Genomic DNA, 19,603 nt, shown 5'->3' with positions numbered 1-19,603 from the left:
CTACAGCATGAGGGTGTTGCAGAAAGGAGGAGGAGCTGGCTTACTAAAATATTATAAGGAGTTAGGAGATGGTCTTCACTGTGAAGGTTTTCATCCTAATATAAAGGATGATATAAAGGAAAACAGTCTAACAGCTAAGAACCCTATTTAGCTAATCTCACCATACTAAAATTAAGATGCTATTTAATTCCAGTGGCCTAAGACTGGGATCTATTGCAATTATTCCTCAAAGATTGTCACATGGCCTGGATTATGAACTCATCAGCATTTTATAATTAAACATTTTACTCCCTGTGATAAGTTCCTACTTGTTCGTTTGCTGAATTCAATTTATATGACTGATCATCTCACCATAGTGACTCTGGGTGACTAACAAATTAAAAACACAACCAACAATGAAAATAAAATATATGACCAGCAGCCACAGTTTAAAAAAGACAAATTATGATTTACATAACCATCTAATAAGTACTGACAACCCAACCTCTAAGCCCATGAACGCAGCTGTTGCTGGGGCCAACCTGAGTTACAGGTGGATGAGGTTCCAAATGGTAAGTGCAGTAACAGGAAAGGCGCTCTATGGGCCCCATAACACGCCCCTTCTGCTTGATTTAATAAGATGGGTAGGAATAATTGGAAGAGGTAGTCCCATAAATAAAATTCCTTTCATGATACTTTAGCATTTGATTAAGGTTTGAAACAACAATCTATCAGTGAAATATCTAATTTGGAATTGGCTACATTCTACGCAATGGGATTTAGAGCATGGTTAGTCTATTTAGGATTACAGACTGTCTTTACCCTATTAACAATTGTTGTTCAAAATCCTACTTAGCACACTAGAATGGTTTGTTTTGTTATTTTTAAAAAATACATCCGTTGACTTCCTGATCATTCCTTCTATATTCCTTTGCCTGTGTATGGAAATAACGGTCTAGACCAAAATCCATTCTTATAAGCAAAAGAAATGGAAGTTTATTAAGACTGTCCATTGCTGTTTTTCACTCATCCTGGACATCAATGCAGACTATTAAAACATATCATGACTGAGATAAGGAAACAGCGTACAGAATGAAGAAAGTCTTAAAATGCTCACCTGGCAACTACATTTCGTACAGCTGTCCACCACCCAGTGCGAGTTATTTGCGAATTCACGGCCATCTTGCCAGCAGGCGGTCTGGTTCTTGAGTGTTTTGTTGGGACCAAGCAACTCTGATACAATTTTGTTATTCTCCTCTGACTGTACAATAAAAGGATAAGCCATTACAAGTGAATACATCATGAACAAACAAATGTGAAACTTGGCCTGCAGTTAGTTTAGAAATGCAGAATACTTAGAAAGGACATTATCTGTACCCAGCTAATGCATCAGTCAAAAAGGAAGCAAATAATTCAATTGCCGTATTTTTGGGGTACAAATATCAACTAATAGTACAATTCATGTCTGTCAAGTTTATGCAGATAGCAATACGTTCTATGGAAAAACTATTCATCCAGTAGAATTTTATTCAATATTGGATTCCACTCATCTAATACACATTAGACCACTTCAGATCTATTTCAAGTGTGTGGTGAGAGTCAGTTTGGTGTTGTACTTCAGGTCCTGGAAGAGGACTAGGGAGATTCAAATAGAAATCCACTTTCAGCCACAGAAACCAACCAGATGACCTGAGTCATATTCTCTCAACCCCATCTACTTCAAACAGGTACAATTAGAGGAATATGATAAGGGAGAGCCCCATGCAAGACAGTTTCTGATATGGGAGGAAAAGAAGAAATAAAAAAGTCAATGAGCAAGCAAATAAAAATGTGTGGATTTGATTAATACTGCAGAGTTGGCTATAATCTTAACTAAAAAGATTGAAGCATTTTGGAACTGGCATATATTTGCCAGCTGAAATACTTTCCTATCAACTGTTTCCAAAGTATATGCCAAATGAATAGAGAAATAGGCCAGCAGAAGAGCCAAAAAAAAAAGAACAGATAAGAATCAAGGGAGAGAGGAAGTAAACTGCTTCTCACCAAATTCCAACAGGACCAAGCAAAAACAAGAAACAAAATAATAATTCAAAGTCATTTTAATATTCCATATCCAATGAGAATCCCTCTTCCACTCACCTTTCTTCCCTACTCCGTAACCCCATTACAAACACATACAAACCCACATCCAATTCAGCTGCCCTAATGTTAGCTTGAGAGTGAATTTGGTGTAGTGGTTAAGGCATCAGGCTAGAAACTGGAAGTCTGGGAGTTCTAGTCCTGCCTCTAGAACGAAATGAGCTAGATGACCTTGGGTCAATCACTTTGTCTCAGCCCTAAGAATTAAGTAACGGCAAACCACTTCTGAAAAATCTTGCCAAGGAAACTGCAGAGATTAGGCAAGATAGTTTCTTAGACTTGGACACGATTGAATGAAAGACAGGGGGGGAAAAGGGTACTTCAGTCTGGATATTTTGGCTACTTAATTTACATGTTGCTTAAACCCATAGAAAATTGTGGAGTAAGTTATTCTGTTGATTTCAGTGAATTGAATTCAAGTATGACCAAGTCTGGAAACCAGCCTACAGTGAAAAGCACGATGCATTCATTATACAATATGTTACATAGTCTACAGCATAGAATCAACAAGGAGTGACTTTTTAGGCATTATGCATTCTGGCTTAAGGATAGGAAAGAAACTGTGCTTTGGAATTCTAATCATGAATGCTAGTTGAATTTCAAAGCACAAAGCTCAGGATATTCCCAGTGATCCTTATCAGTGTTTTAAATAAAGTGCATGTGTATGAGAGAGAAAGAGAGACAGACAGAACCAGGGGTGGGTTCTACTTACCTTTACTACTAGTTTCTATCATGCCTGCGCGCACACGCTCACTCCATTCGCGCGCATGTGCACAGAAGAGTTTTGGTAATGTTCGGGTCAGTGGGCGGAGCCTCCCGACGGTTTTATTACTGGTTCTATAGAACCGGTCTGAACCAGGGGCAACCCACCACTGGACAGAACCCTCATAATTACTGAAAGTTTTTAGTCATGGGAACCCAGAAGGTAGACTAGAATTTGCATCGCCCACTGCTGGAAACAATGGCCAATGTAATCCAACTATATATCCTGGGAACCCAAGGCTGGAAACCACTTAGAACAGGGGTCTCCAACCTTGGCCACTTTAAGACTTGTGGACTTCAACTCCCAGAATCCCAAAACAAGTCTTAAAGTGGCCAGGGTTGGAGACCCCTGACTTAGAACAAGGAAATGACTGGAGTTACCTACCACACTTTTCAATTTGTCAGACAAGCCATTGATAACAACTCGTAGTCCATGGAGTTCAGCGAACATAGACCCAAGCTCTTCACAAGAGCGATCACAGAATTCTGCTTTCTTCTCTGTGTTTTCTCCAACGTACTCTGTCATGATTGGAGGACTGAGATGCAGGATCTCTGTGTTCTCATTAATAGCGTTCACTTCAGCTGCAAAGAAAGAAAACAAAATGAGAATGCACACACACAGCAAACCATGTTCCACTTGGATTAAACCTTTGATTAAAATTATACACTGATGCATTAGAATGTATTTCAAAAGGATCTCTTCTGGAACAGGTTCAATTCAAATTATATCAAGGGGAGAAAAGAGGTTGGATACCAGCTCTTTTCAATTATTGCTTTCCACAGCTTAAATCCCAAACCTAAAGACGTATCCTCTCCTATCTCAGAAAGTAATGGAAAAATTCTTTAGAAATGCCAGAGAAAGCTGTTAAACTCATGCAATTCAGTTACAATCTTAGCATGCACCATATACACCATTGCCCTTCTGAAATAACTCCTGGAGTCTTTTCAACATTCTGGTTCCTGGCAGAATTTCACTTTAAAAATGGAGCAAAAAAGAAATGTAGTTAAAATAAATGTTTGAGTCTTAATCGTTTTCCTTCAGAAATGACTGCACAGGAGGAATGCTAAGGCACAGACATTAAAGATACCATAATCATCCTTTTTAAAGGACTTTTAAAAGTCCAAACAACTTGCTTGAATAAACTTAGAAATTTGTTAATTATTGGAGACACTTCTTAGCATCACTGAACAAAGGTGGGTAGCAGGCATGCAGCTTTGGAAATATAATTCTGCATTGGCCAATTGTACCAATGTCTTTTGTAGTGAAAAGACAGGAGCCAGGTGTCCACAAGGTGTGGTCAAATCCAGCATCTTGTCTTTGATTATACCCTGCAGACACCCTTGGAAGAGGGATAGAGAAATTATAATACCACCAATGAGATGAATGTAATATTGAAAGCTGGCCCCGATTTTGAACTTGGCATAATTACCATAGAAGTGCAATCATTTTGCCTGGATTCCAAAATCTTTTTATGTTCCAGCCAGGAACATCAAATACAGCTTTGGGCTATTGAGAAGATCAAACTCTCCATAGCCCAAAGCTGTATTCAATAATCAAATCCAAAGCACTGCACAGCCCTAATAATAATTCTGCTGTTTCAGAAGGAGGACAGGGTTACTGTATATGGAAATCAAGACCTTCATTCACTCTTGGCATTGCTTTTCTTCTGGGATAGTGCTGTGATGACATTACATGCACCACAATTAGTTGGTCTGGCTGAGAGAATGGAAGATAAATGGGATGGAGAATGGGGCTGCCCATTCTCTTCCTGCAGTTTACTAGGCAGTCTGAAAATCAAATGCATGGGGAGACAGGAGGAAGAGCCTTCTGAAACATATTTCAAGGGCTTGAAAACCCTCCATCATGAGAAAAGAAATCTGTTCCCACATTTTACCCTAAGTTTTCTTTGCCTTCTTTGGTTCTTTCGAGGCACCAAAAATAAGATTAAGGGTGGAGAGTGTTAAGCGTACTGAAAACCCCACTAACAAAAGGAGGGTGTAATCTTGACAGAACAGGTTTAGGATTGCATTGTATGGATTTTCCACTCTTCCTTTATCCTATAAACCCTATTTTCCACTCCACAAAATTGAAGAAATGAAGATTCCCTATTTCAATGTATGTTTCACCCCCTTTGGATAGACAACGGTCTTTCTAAACTGAGTTGGCAGAAAACTGCACATTTCTGTCAGAGCATGCCTAATGCTGGTACAATGCTTCTTGGCAGCATTTTTTGCTGAAAGAACAAATGCAGTTTTTTAAAAAAAAGATAAATTCAGAGACACAAGTCCTAAACGCCAGATTCTTGGCGTAAGTTTGAGAACTACAAGGGAAGAGACTTGTTCTCAATATGACTAAGATTCAAGAATTTGAGACTTAGGAAGAGCCTTTATGGTCACCTAACCAATCTCCTGCTCCATGCAGATTGTTGCAACCACAGCATTCCTATCTTTAGTATGGCCCATACCAGGTTCTTAGCATAAAAACATAAGCAGTGACCTGTGTTGTGGTCTGCTGGCAGCCTGCAGAGCTGGCAGCAAAGTCGGAAAGTGAGGAGGTTGGGGAGGAACATGGGCCAGTCCTGGAGTCTGGGGAAGGCTTGGACGAGGGCTCTGTTGAAGGCAGAGAAAGGGCCATCTGGGAGATACGTGCTGCCTCCAGAGCCTCCAGAGTCGGACCTCAGCGAGGCAGAGGAACAGGGGGAGCCTATTCCCAGTGTGCGCATGTGCAGAGCTGCCAGAAGGCAAGAACAGTTAAAACAAAAGGGATGACTCAAGACTAAGGCTTGGAGATGATTGACCCCTCCCATAAGACTTAAAAGAGGAGCAAAGGCATGTGGGCCTTTTCAAGAAGCAACGTTCTTAATTCTCTTCAGTTTAAAATCTGAAGCTCTGTTTGATTCTGGACTCCGTGTGGCTTTGCCAATTAGGTCTTTGTCAGTGTGTCAAGGGAGATAAAGGTGGGTGATTATCCGCCTCATCCCGAAGGACTCTTTACAATATTTGGAACTCATCTGTGAATGAACAGAATTCACAACTGTTGAAATAAAAGAGGTTTTTGGAACTACTCGTGTGTTTTACTGAGTCAGAAAGCCTAGGTCAGAACAACCTGGCCCATTTTGTCCAGCTACCTGTTCTCACAGTGGTCAACCAATGGCATGAGGAAGCCCACTAGTCTCTCAGCAGATCATCTTCAGAGGTAGCCACCTTGCCATCAAGGCTAATAGACATTGATCCTCATGTCTTCCTTGAATTGATCAAACCTAGTAAAGAATAATCCACTGTGCAATCCATCCTTCAGATGATCCTCTCTCCCCACATAATTTTTCTTCAAACATTTAGTTGAAAACTGTTTCCTTGCCATTGTATCTCCTTTTTAAAAAAATTCTGTACTCTGCACAGTCACTTCCTAGGAAGCAAATTTGGAAGCCCATTGTTTCTCTTGTTGTATAAATTTAATTTTGGGAATGGTCTGAAAAATTTAACACTCATGGAACATGTATATTCCATTCCATTTTAGCACTACCTACCAATAAAGAGAAATTAAAACTGCGTTCCTAGAATTCTTGTTTCAGAATATTTTAATTAATTATTTGTATTTCATAAACTTTTAAGCCATGCTCCGTGTCCAGACATCCACTGGTATCTTTTTTTAAGCAAAGTGCAGATTATAAGAACCAAGGCAATAACAAAGGTTATTGCTATTGCCCTCTAGAAATTGCTATTTAAAATCTTCAGAAACCACCTGGTATTTCTTCAATTGCATTACAAGTGACTGTAGAGAAAGGGCAACAGACTGACATCACCATCTTATGCTTAGTTATACTAGCGAAAATCAGTAGGTATACCAGAATGGAAATATAATAATAGCATAGTGTCAATGTGGCTAAATAGGAGGAAAGTGGATATTTGATCTGTGAATAATCCAAAATACAACTTTCATCAAAGAAAGACTGTTTGGCTGGGGGAAAGCTTACTGCTAATGATACTGATCAATTTAATTGTGGTGTTAACAGCTAACTAAATGCTTTTCCAAAGTCTATAATGAATTCTTTCCAGCACTGAGAAATTTGAATTACTTGGCTATTTTAAGACTTCAGAGTAGAAACCCTAAAAATGCAACACTGCACAATGGAAAATTGATCATGAAGTGGAATATGCTTAAGTGTCAACTTGATGGAATAAAATGACGTCTTCCTACCATGTGGACACAAACGTATAATAGGCTGCCCATATGCAACATAATTAATGTGAGATTATAACATCAACCTCAACTGGGTTTTGACCAAGATATTAAGATTGCAATCATCATAATAGATCCAGAGGCAGCCCAAACAGTAACGAAAAAAAATCCTGTTGGCAATTGACACCCAACAAAAAACAATATCGGAGCCTCCTTCTGATCATTTCCATAAGATAATTCTAAATGGTCCATTTAATAAGATTTTTATATGTACTTAGATAAGGCTATTTCATCCTTCTTTGTCTTTGCTCTTAATGCAAAAATATATCCCAAATAAATGACATCTCTGTGAAATGTCATATCTATTCAATTTTGTTTTAATGATACTTAATACAAAATCTAAACTTTTAAAGATATCAGATGCACCCTAGATCTCATGCCAATTCATTGCCTTGTGAGTGAATGGACACTGATTTTAAAGTACATTTTAATATTCAGGCAATTGTCTTGTCAGTTGTATTATAAATGGGATAATAGCTTATGACTTTTCAAGTATTTTCATTGCCGATTTCTTGACATGCTAGCTTTGGTGAATAGGAATTGGAATCCAGCAACGTTCAGAAAGGCATAGATTATCCAATCCCACTTACTTCTTTGGAAAAATAAAATTTGGGAGATAAGATTGACTAAAATAAACCAATCAATGAAGTATCGAGTTGGAAACCAAGGTTTCTAAAATTTGTAGTTCATTCTTCAGGAGATATGTGGTATTATACTTAGGAGGCATAAATTTTAAATTTTTTGATGCTCCACTTTACAACTTACATAATTATAACACAAAAGAAAGGAAGCAGTTCTCTTTTTTCATAAAACTATTGAAGTTTTTAAAGTCAGTCCTTCCTTCCTTCTTCTTTATAGGTGTGAAATCTGACTGTGAGACTTTGGATCAGTCAAACTTAGCCAGGTTTTTGTTGTGGGGAAAATGGAAGGAGGGAGGTGTGTTCTCTTGAGTTAATTATAAAAATAATAAAGGTAAGATAATAAATAAATGCAAAAGCTCATGTTTGGTAGGAGTTGTAGTGAGACTTACAGCAAACAGAACAGCTTGTGCTTAATTTTATTATCAATTATACTAAAATTTTCATTCTATTAATTCACACTTCCATTCTTTTCTTCCCTCTTTACCACCCATTACATTCCCTTTTGGATTCAACCCAACAGAGAAGGAAAATGTGCATAAATTCTGAATTAACAGTGCCACATCTTCTTCTTACCTGATTGACTTCTCTGGCATCCTTTATTGCGCAAAATATCCTCTACTGTAGTTCCAAAAACCAGATAAAGATTTTGCAGGAGACCCTGAAAACAGACAGAAGTATTTTTCAGTTTTCTCATATATTTTAGGGGTATCTTGTTGTTGCCTGTTTTTTTAACTGAATTTAACAATGAATAGATTAACAAATGCAACCTTTATTATGATAAAAATGTTTCTCAAATACATTGAGGTGTAAAAAGGTATTTCTTTGGCACAGAGTTAATATAACACATTTTCAAAAGTTCTAATATTCAATGGGATGATACATAAAATAATAAAGGAGAAACAAACAATTAGAAGACTAATTTAAAGACTTTCTTAACATAGATTTCATCAGATGATTTTGGTCAAATGATTATTTCTCAGTGTAATCTATATCACAGGATCACAAACAAATCATGATAAGATGATGGAATCCCATGGAGGAAAGATGATACCAGTGGTGACCAACCAGTGGTCCGCGGATCACTGGTGGTCAGCGAGAAAATTTTGGTGGTCCATAGAAAAATTATTTGCATTTTTATATTGCACTAAATACTATTTATCTTTTTAAAAAATTCATATTAGTGGTCCACAGGATTTAAAATTATGGATTTAGTGGTCCCTGAGGTCCGAAAGGTTGGTGACCCCTGCTCTATACTATAGAGTAATATGACAATGTTCATAATATAGTAGTTGGCTCATATTGGCTTCTAACACCCAAATCCTGGGATGATGAATATTTTTTAATAACAATCTGATAACAGTCTTTACCAACCTCATGAAATTATAGTTTCCAGAATTCCTTGGAAAGAGGTTAGTAAGAAGTAACCTTTGATGGTTTTAGTCATTCTCTCTTCTAGATGGATTTGCAATCTAAGTTGTAAATTAGTAATGTGTGTTTACCCAATTACATTCTATTCCTGGTGAATAGTTGAGATCTAAGAAGGTTAATTACTTTTCCATCAGTATGTAGAGCTAAGAAAAGAGCAGAAAAAAATAGAAATGGAAAATTCACTCTGATCTACACCCTTCATTAGTTCAATAAGGTATCTACGGCCCAACCAGTGGTCTGAAGTTAAATCCAAGGACATCTGGAAGGCTACAGATTCATCACTCATGTTCTAGAGCCGTGATGGCGAACTTCTGGCACGCATGCCACAGGTGGTATGTGGAGCCGTAACTGTGGTCACACAAGTGTTGCCCTAGCTCAGCTAATTTTTGGGCCTTCTGGGCCCACCAGGGGTCAGGAAATGGGCTGTTTCCAGCCACCAGAGAGCCTCCAGGGGGGTGGGGAAGGTTGTTTTTGCCCTCCCCGGGCTCCTAGAAACCCTCTGGAGACTGGGGAGGGTGAAAAAAGGGCCTACCGGGCCCAGTGGGCCATCACGTGCCAAAAGCGTGGGAAATGGGGGTGGGGGCATGCATGCATGCACAGAGGTGTGGGGGACATTGAATTATGGGTGTGGGCACATGTGTGCGCAACCCCCCCCTTCCCCTGTTTTTGGCACGCAACTGCAAAACAGTTAGCCATCACTGTTCTAGAGAGCAGGAAAGCAATTTCTAATTTTCCTTTTTCCCCTTTCAGATGCAGACTGAAGGGGAAAAAAAGATATACATGTCTCCTCCTCAGTGTGACTAACATGGAATGAATGTGTAATTCAACATCTTTCGAAAGTTTGGATAGATCTACTGCTGTTGTGAGGGGAAAAAAATACAGCTGTTAGCATCTGTATCCATCCATTGTTGCTAATCCGTCAATTAGCAAACCCCAGGGAGAGCTACTCTATAGACCAATTCCCACAGTGTAGAAATGCTATGAACGACTAAGATTACAATCCTTTAGGTAAACTTTTTTGCATTCTATTCAACTCATTGGGACTTGCTTCTGAAAAATGTGACCCACTGGACTGTTATTAGCTGCCCAGAGTCATGTGTATGAGAAGGATGGCCCATAAAATTTATTAAATAAATATTTCTAATCCCCACCCCCTGTTTGATTTAGAGTCCAGCAAACTGTTTCTTATTTAAAAGCAAACTATTATGCTCAATTAGTTACAAATAAATGCTGGGCCAAAGAAATATCATGGATTGAAAGACAGAATAAGATTTCAATTTTTCATTCAATTGTAACCGCTCAGTCTGGAGCAGCCTCTGCCTCTATAAAAATGCCTACTACATCCTTAACTTTTTTTTTTTTTTGGCACAGGCAACAAAACAGGGGTGAAATCCAGCAGGTTCTGGCAGGTTCTGGAAAACCGGTAGCGGAAATTTTGAGCAGTTCGGAGAACTGGTAGCGAAAATTTTGAATAGTTTGGAGAAACGGCAAATACCACCTCTGGCTGGCCCTAGGAGTGGGGAGGGAATGGGGATTTTGCAGTATTCTTCCCCTGGAGTGGGGAGGAATGGAGATTTTGCAGTATCCTTCCCTGCTATACCCACCAAGCCACGTCCACCAAGCCATACCATGCCCACCAAGCCACGTCCACGTTTTTTTACCGGTAGTAAAAAAAAATTGGATTTCACCACTGCAACAAAACCAGTTTTGTCTTTTTTTTTTTTTTTAACAATAGTGCCTTGACTATGGATATGTGCTGTTAAATTCTTGCATGTATAACTTAATTTCTTTGTTTATATTGCCCCAAGTTCTTGATGAGCAAAGGTATTAAGTCAGAAATAGATAAATTATAAATGGGTATACTGGACTCATGTTTTGCAACACAGAATCCCTAGTTGGGCAGCCCTTATTTTATTTATTGATCGATTAAATTTATATGTCACCCATTGTCCCAGTAAGATGACTCTGTCTTAAGTGTTTCCTTAAGATGATACCACAATTCAAAGAAACAAAGCAATCCTTGCAAGGTATTGTTTCAATAGTTCCTGCTTAAACATCTGAATTCTAAAATTGCCTTTTTCCCCTTCCAGATGTCATGCAACATTTGATCAGCAACCCTCAATGATTTTTAAATAGCTATTTTATGTTCCCTAAAGACATTCTACACACCCTAATGGATTTTCAGAAAATCATCTGGTTGACATTTTAGTTAATTACATGAGGAATATTTCAAAATATTGTGCAGTTAAAGTGTAAGCTTGCAGGAAATGGAGCTCATTATTAAGTTCTCAGTGCTGGAGAAACTGTCTAATTTAGGTTTAATTAAGGAATTTAAGACCCTTGAGATGGGAATATATTAGGCCCTCTTAGCATGAATCAGCATAAGAGCATAAGAATGGAAGCCTAGTTATATTTGGACAGCCATTACTTCTCTGATCCTAGTACAGAGAAAGAAAAACAACTCTAGAGCTTTCTGAACATGTAGTTCTTGCTGATCAACTGACTTGTTTAGCAACCATTTGAATCTGTGATGGTTGAAAAAAAATAGTTTTGCAAAAAATCCTCACTTAGTTCATTGCAGCATCCCATAGCCAAATGATTGACATTTGCAAGCTTCACAACCAATTCCAACAAGTAGAATTAATAGAAAACACAGAACTAAAATGGCAAGTCGTGGTTATGTAATGTCTTGTTTAATGACCACAGTGATTTATTTAAGTACGGAAATGTAAATGACATTCAGGCATAGTCATGTTGTTTGTTTTTTACTTAGCAACAGAGTTGCTGATCCCAGTTGTGGTTGGTGAGGACCACCTGGAAATGGTGAAATTACACCTGATGGTGCTTCAAAAGATTAGACATGGAGGACCGGAAGAAGATATCATACAGACCAGGAAATTGTTGGACAAACTGGTCACTCTTACCTTATTTCCTTGCTCACCTGATAAGGTATAGTTTAGAAATACTGATATGTCATTTTCTATTTTATATGCTACTTCAGAAAATGTAACAAAGTTGAAATGGTTTTCTCCAGTTATGCAAGCTGTGAATTCTGGAAGTTCAGTCCAGGCAACTAGTTTGGAGAAGGTTGAACTGAAGCAGTGACCAGCAGAAATAATCCTCCTCCTTCTCCTCTAGCCTTTCCTTGTCAAAGTGCTAGCTCACTAGTAATCTTGAGACAGTCACTGTGACTTTTAGCTTGCATATAGATCAACTGCTTTGACCCTGGAAGGAGGAGGAGGAGGAGGAGGAGGAGGAGGAGGAGGAGGAGGAGGAGGAGGAGGAGGAGGAGGAGGAGATGATTGCAGCTTTCAGTGGCCACCATGCCATGAGCAGATCTAAATAATTGCAACCTCCAACATACTTACCACACTTTTCAGATTCCAAGAAAGCATTCTATGCCTCCTTCCCTGGGAGAAAGACTCAATAAATTCAGTAATAGTTGACATAAATAACATTCATCTGCAAGCCCTCTACTTCATAAACCATCTGCCTTGTAGGATACCTACCCGAAAGTGGCTCTCTCGTGTCGCTCCCCTGACCACATACATGTTACTTTTCTCTGCTTTCAGGTATTCATAGAAAGGTTCTTCCAGAGTCAAACTGTCAACAAGGTCGCAACCAACATAGATACTGTAGTTTTCTCCCATGACTTGTACCGTGATATTCTTCCACTGCACATCAGCTAATTCCACATCTTCCAAAGAATGCCGCTTCCAGGCTCCATCAATCCAATAGGAAAGTTCAAGCGTATTTTCTTGACCATTGGAAACAATCTCAAATTGTCGTTGAAAGATGCCAGGACCTTCCAATGCAAGGATGGTCCCTTTGGAACTCCTATCCTGCCTCATGGTGAGTGTAAGTATGAAGCCCTCATTTTGCTGCATCAGTTTAATAATCTGTCTTAATTTCTCTGAATTAACCGGAGGGATCCGATCGAACCGGATGAAGCGATACGCTGGGACATTAGAAATGTTGCCCCGAAATAGTTTTGCTCCGATTGTCTTTCTGTTTATGTTGCTGATTTTCAGTAAGTCAAAAGAGGTCCCATCTTCTCTCTCACCATCTGCAAAGCCACCGCCAAACAGTGACATGGTTACAACAAAGGAATGGCCAATGTAATTGACTATCCAATCTGTCCAACAAGTCTCACTCTGAGACAGTTTTGGCATGTCTAGTTATCATTGCTCTTAAAAGTTATACAGGTATTTATTTATTTATTTTATTTATTTTATTTGATTTTTATACCGCCCTTCTCCCGAAGGACTCAGGGCGGTGTACAGGCATAATAAAACCGACAATACAATATACAAGTTTAAAAGGTAGTCCTTGACATATGACCACAACATTTCCATTGCTGAGCAAGAGAGTTAAGTGAGTTTTGCCCCCATTGTGTGACCTTTTGCCACAGTTGTTAAGAGAATCACTGCAGTTGTTAAATTAGTAACACAGTTGTTAAGTGAATCTGGCTTCCCCATTGATTTTGCTTGTCAGAAGGTCGCAAAAGGCGATCAGATGACCCTGAGACACTGCAACCGTCATAAATATGAACCGATTGTCAAGCATCCAAATTTTGATCATGTGACTGTGGGAATGCTGCAGTGTGAAAAACAGTCATGAATCACCTCCGTGCTGTTGTAACTTTGAATGGTCATTAAGGAATGGTTGCAAGTCAAGGACTACCTGTAGTGCAATTTGCAGCCATTTTCTCACTCATTCTCATAAAACAACCCTATAAGGTAGGACATCTGTATCTCAACATTACAGACTGGGAAATTTAGGCTGAGAGTTTCCTTTGTTTTAAACCTCAGCCACCTAAACTAAATACATTCATTAAAGCTTTCTGATACAATCCTATTTCTCTTATCAATGGGCCACATTGGATAAATAATTAGGGAATTAATCAGTGAGTATCATTTAAGTCAGTCTCATACTCAAATATACCTCAAGCTCCAGACTTAAAACACATTAAAACACAAGCTAAACCATAGTTGGTCTACTGAATAGTCCAGAGGTAGATGGGTCAACATATGGTTTAAGACACTGTGTGAACCTTCCCAGTAGGTTAAAAAGTAACTTTGCATGGTTTCAGGTGGAATTTACTTCCAGGGTATTTCAATGGAATTGACAGGTCATACTTCATGTGAATGGAATGATTTAAATATCTCATTCATGTCATGTTATCATCATGATATCATTCCTACCATCTGCATGGTAACATCAAGACATGCATGACATCATTGTACTGAATTCTTACATACTTAGTATGAATAATTGCTGCTCTTTGGCCTGAAATGATTTTGTCTAGCTGCTACTGTCTGTTGCTAAAATATATGAAAGAGATGTGCTTATTGAAACGCAATAAAAATGCAAGCCAAATCTACTGGCCTGGCAGGAAAGATGCAACACTGCAGCATCTGTTGAAGCCAAGGACACCCCTGGGAGCTTCTCAAAAAAGAACAGCAAAGCAGAAAGCAAAGCCTAGTAACCCCAGTAGATTTAGAGTTGTGGTTTTTTTTAAACAATTGACTGAGTCTTAATTCTCAGAGAGAATCAAATTATACTGTAAATACATATACTAGTCAAATAATTCAAGAGAAAGAAGAATAGTTGTGATATTTTAATCACAAATTAATGTGATGTCAAAAGCCTTGCATTGAGCTAAATTTGTTGCCTGTTCTAAAGATTGGGACTTTGCCCACTGGCTAGTTGAAGTACCCTCTATAATGGTAGAAAATGGTACCCTCTATAATGGTAGAAAATGCATCAACCTGACATCATTCAGTCTCTATTCTGCCTCTATGGACTCCTTTCAAGCCACTGCCGCAATCTGATTTCCCTCCAAAGTTAAGAAAAGCTTAGCAGATTTTATAGACTTTGAGGCTGATCTTGGGTGGTGTTGGAAGAAGAGGGAAATTCTTCTTCGAATTCGACACCAGTTTAGCTAAGGCAATGTGTGCCATACAAGTCTAGGGAATTATAGGTAGTCCTCGAGTTACAACCATTCATTTAGTTTGAAGTTGCAATGGCACTGAAAAAAATGACTTATGACCATTTTTCACATTTGGGACCGTTGCCGCATCCCCAGGATCACGTGAACAAAATTCAGGCGCTTGGCAACCGGCATGTATTTATAACGGTTGCGGTGTCCTGTGGTCCTGTGATCATCTTTTGCGACCTTCTGACAAGCAGAGTCAATGGAGAATCCAGATTCACTTAACAACCATTTTACTAACTGAACAGCTGCTGCAATTAATAACAGGGGTGAAAGAGATCATAAAATGGGGCAAAACTCACATAACAACTTAGCAACAGAAAGTTTGGGATCATAAATCGAGGACTGTGTTATTATTATTATGGTTTGGTCAGCCAGTTGTTCAGGCTGGATTTGGCATTTTTGTCCTATCAAATCTTTTCCAAGGACCTGGAATAAGCAGATATTGTTTTTTATTATTTTTATTATTATTATTATTATTATTTTCACAAAAATGTGTTATTGTTTATAGTTAGAATTACTCTGCTTTGTTTATCAGCTGGTGATCAGATGAAGGCATTGTCATGGGCACATGGCAGATTTTCCTTTGAATTACATAGTGCCTGTACTTTGGTTAGGTAAGAGTGGAGAAACCTTTCTTATCTCCAAATCTCCTTCTCTTTGACCACCACGCCCCTCCTCTGTCTCCACAGCTTTTGAGACAGGCCTATTCCAATTTCATATTTTAGGCACGCAGTGGAACGACATACTTGAGTAAGAACTCTTAAGGGCAAGCCAAAGTCACGTGCACACAACCGCAGCCTCCATTTCGTTAGACATCCTTATAGTTACTAAAGTTTCTGCCGGTTTTAAATTGTTCAGACAACAGAGAAATTCAGTACAGAATTACGGAAATTCAAAGACCTACCTTGAGCCTGTGATGAAAGCCACAAAGCTAGACAGACCATTAGCCCCAATAACCAACTCCTCTGTAACATCATGCCTAGGAACAAACCAAGATGCATCCATTATTCAGGCTTCTTTACCCACTTTAATTTTAACCACTTAACTCATCTTTCCCCCCCACCCCCAAAAAAAACCAGCTAAGAAAATTCCTCTGTGTGGCAGAATATAACATTTCTCATTTTTGTATATAGGGAATATATAATATTATGCTAGTGCCCGGGATCAATATGTTTACTTTGGCCATGCATGCATAACTAATCTGGGGTTGATTATGACATTAGTAAAAAGGCTCATTTGAAATGCAAAGAAAGTAGTCAGGGAAAAAACCCTCCCTAATATATTCAAGGAAGCAGATATATGATATGGACAGAATTCCTTCAAAGGTTTTCTGTGAGACGTCTGGGTGCTGGATTGTCTATTAGCTATTGAATCTCTTAAAACCATTATTGGCCAGCTGCAGAGTTACATTCTTAGAAGATAATGATATTTCCAGCAGGGTTACACACACACACAAACACACACACACACACACACACACACACACACACACACACACACACACACACACTGGAGAAATAGCAGACAACTTATTTCTCTGTATCTATTCTATCAGCATAAAACGACACTTCATTTTGATCTATTCTATGTTCACAGACTTCTTCACTCATAAAACTATTTAGATTTCATGTTCTAACCATAAATATAAGTTTTCAACCGCAGTCCTGTATGGAGTTTGTGGAAGTCTCATTGAATAATTAATTGTTAACAGAATGTTTCACTACTAAACTGTTAACTCCAGTGTTGAAAATTTAATATGATCTGCAGTTTTGTTATTTTTTAAGAAGGTAGAGCATAAATTTACTACTTCTATTTAAATTGTACTGTAGATCTCATAACTGGGTATTTATTCCACATCAAAGCAGGAAAATTCATAGCCAGTGAAAAAAATTCCCAAGTCAAAAATGTTGATATGACAAACATGCAAAGCTGCCCAAAGTAGTCATTGCCAAACAGAGAAAACGGCATATTAACACACAAACACACACACTACAAGTACAATCCCCGTAACAAGATAAAGGTAAGCACTATTTCAACCCACTGAGAGATTTAAGACTTTTTACATCTATATACAGTACAGTATAGAGACATGTTCTTGCAAAGGCTACGCTTTACATTGTACCCGGATTATACTTTGAGAGGAAGGTTTATGGACCGTGGATCTGTCCTTAGGAACCCAGCAGGAAGTAGAAAGGTTGTGCTGAAAAATCTATCTGAATGCTATCGACTTTGCTAACGTTTCAGCAGCAATTCCTGAAAAGTCCATCGGAAAACTACCCAGTCTCCCTTTGCAGATAGAACCCACGGTCCCCAGTGCTAAGCTCCATCCAATAAATGGAAATTCTTATACCGAACTTGTACGGGGATTTTTTTGGGGTTGTTAAGAGGCTGTGACGCGAAGATGCTCTTGTGGCTTGTGTTGGGTGGAGAACGCAGCTTTCTTCCTTTCATAAACACTCTTCGGAGTGTTTATGAAGTCGAGAGAGAGAGAGACGTATAGCTTTGCCTACTTGCCTTGCGTACTTTCTGCACACACAGCACTAGATACTGGACAGTTCTGACCAAACATTTAGTGCGTCAGTTTGGGGTAGGAGTCGTCCCCCACCCCTGCACATAGCTCCCATTTCCTCCCATCTAAAAAGACTTGGGGCAAAAAAAAAAAAAAAACGCCCCAGCGCTGGATTGTGCTTTTTATGAATTCTAAAGATAGGTGTTTTTTTTTTTAAAAAAAGATTTTTTCCCCCCCATTGAAAAGCTCGCTCGTTTTTACAAGAGGGTGCTAAGGAAAAGCCTGAATGGTTACTAATAAGCCAAGTGTCTGCGCTAATAACATTAGAAAGTCGGCGTACTAGGGGTGGGAGGGAGAAAAAGGGATCTTGGACGCAGACTGAAACTTTAATTCTGGCCCAATATCACTTGGGACAGGTCCCGAAGAATTGCATCGGAATAGACAGGAAAACAGATGCTCCGTGAATGAGATGCAGGAGATGCCTGTCTGAACGCAAGAACTCTTTGTCCTCTTACAACCGCGTTACCACCTCAGTTCCGCTCCCGGAGTTTCGTCGGAGGCAGAGGAAGGAAGAGAACTCCTCTGTAAGCCACGTGTCGGCGTTTCCCGACGAGGGAAACTTTCTGAAGTTTTTTTTTTTTTTCCCTCCTCCCTCCCTCCTGTGCGCTTCTCCGAGAAGCAACGGGCTCCAAATTGTCCTACCTGCCAGGAGCGTTCCCACGAACCTGCGGGGTTAATTGCTGCCAAATCCAAGACCAGGAGACCAAAGTGCCCGGCCGTTGCACGGAAGCGCGAAGCCCGGTCTCCCTCCAAGCGCTGTCCTTCGGCCGGGGTGCGCTTAAGACAGAAACAAGCGGCCGCTGGGATGCCTTTTGAAGTGACTCCCCAGCCTTTCGCTCGCCCGCTTTATATAGCCCGGCGCGGGCTGTCAATCAGCCAACAGAGGAAACGCGGCCGCGACCTACAATTCCAAGCAGACAATTTGTAGCCGTCTACCTGGAAGGCGATCCCCCAGTCCAGCCACAAGCTCAACCGCAAGCACTCCTCCCCCCAGCCCCCCTCCCCGCGCATTGGCAGCCCTTCCTTTGGGGGAGGGGTGGAGCCAGGCGGGAAAAGGGAGAGACCCGTTCCCAGCCGTTGCTCCAGTCGCACACGGCTTGCATTAAAAGTCCCTTACTCCTTAATTCTGGGAAAGCCAGGGAGCCGGTTGACTGTTGGATCCTACCCCAATATGGATGGAAAGGATTGAAATAGCGCATCCAACTTTGGTGGCCACAATGTAAAAAAAAGATGTTGAGACTCTAGAAAGAGTGAAGAGAAGAGCAACAAAGATGATCAGGGGACTGGAGGCTAAAAGATACAAAGAATAGTTGTTGGAATTGGGTATGTCTAGTTTAATTTTCATTAAGACTAAGGGTGACATGTTGGCAGTGTTCCGATATTTGAAAGGCTGCCACAAAGAAGGGGGGGGCAATTTATTTTCCAAAGCACCTGGTGGCAGGATAAGAAGCTATGGATGGAAACTAATCAAGGAGAGAAGCAACCTAGAACTAAGGAGAAAATTCCTGACAGAACAAGTAGGGGAATAACTTTCCTCCAGAAGTTGTGAATGCTCCAACACTGGAAGTTTTTAAGAAGAGATTGGAGAACCATTTATAGATATAAAGGTTTCCTGCCTGAGCAAGGGATTGGACTAGAAGACCTCCAAGGTCCCTCTGTTATTCTGTTCTGAAAGGAGAGAAAGGGATCCTTACTGGGTCTTGCATCCCAAGACTTTGTGTACATGGTGTTTACTGAATCCTGCATTAAAAGATAACCTCTCCAGCCAAATTTGGGCTGTCTATTAGTTTTCTTATCACGGTTGCACAGAGGTTCCAGAATTTCATTCAACTTGCCAGTTTAATCTA

The 19,603-nt window shown here is 39.6% G+C and overlaps 1 protein-coding gene across 2 annotated transcripts in view; it reads right to left on the bottom strand.

Annotated features, from left to right (window-relative positions):
• Nucleotides 1–18,714, bottom strand: part of THBS2 (thrombospondin 2) — a 54,557-nt gene extending 35,843 nt beyond the window's left edge. Inside the window, exons 1-6 of one of the 2 annotated variants that reach the window (XM_058167408.1) lie at nt 18,399–18,714; nt 16,092–16,166; nt 12,699–13,255; nt 8,335–8,419; nt 3,266–3,462; nt 1,097–1,240 (exon numbers count right to left, since the gene is read on the bottom strand). In XM_058167408.1, coding sequence (XP_058023391.1) covers nt 1,097–1,240; nt 3,266–3,462; nt 8,335–8,419; nt 12,699–13,255; nt 16,092–16,164 — 1,056 coding nt within the window. In that variant the 5' untranslated portion in view covers nt 16,165–16,166; nt 18,399–18,714. The remainder of the gene's footprint in view (nt 1–1,096; nt 1,241–3,265; nt 3,463–8,334; nt 8,420–12,698; nt 13,256–16,091; nt 16,167–18,398) is intronic. The other variant, XM_058167417.1, reaches the window with a different exon arrangement.
• Between the last annotated feature and the right edge of the window lie 889 nt (nt 18,715–19,603).

Source organism: Ahaetulla prasina, chromosome 1, assembly GCF_028640845.1.
Source record: "Ahaetulla prasina isolate Xishuangbanna chromosome 1, ASM2864084v1, whole genome shotgun sequence".
Lineage (NCBI taxonomy): Eukaryota > Metazoa > Chordata > Lepidosauria > Squamata > Colubridae > Ahaetulla > Ahaetulla prasina.
This window is presented reverse-complemented; position numbering and strand designations above follow the sequence as displayed.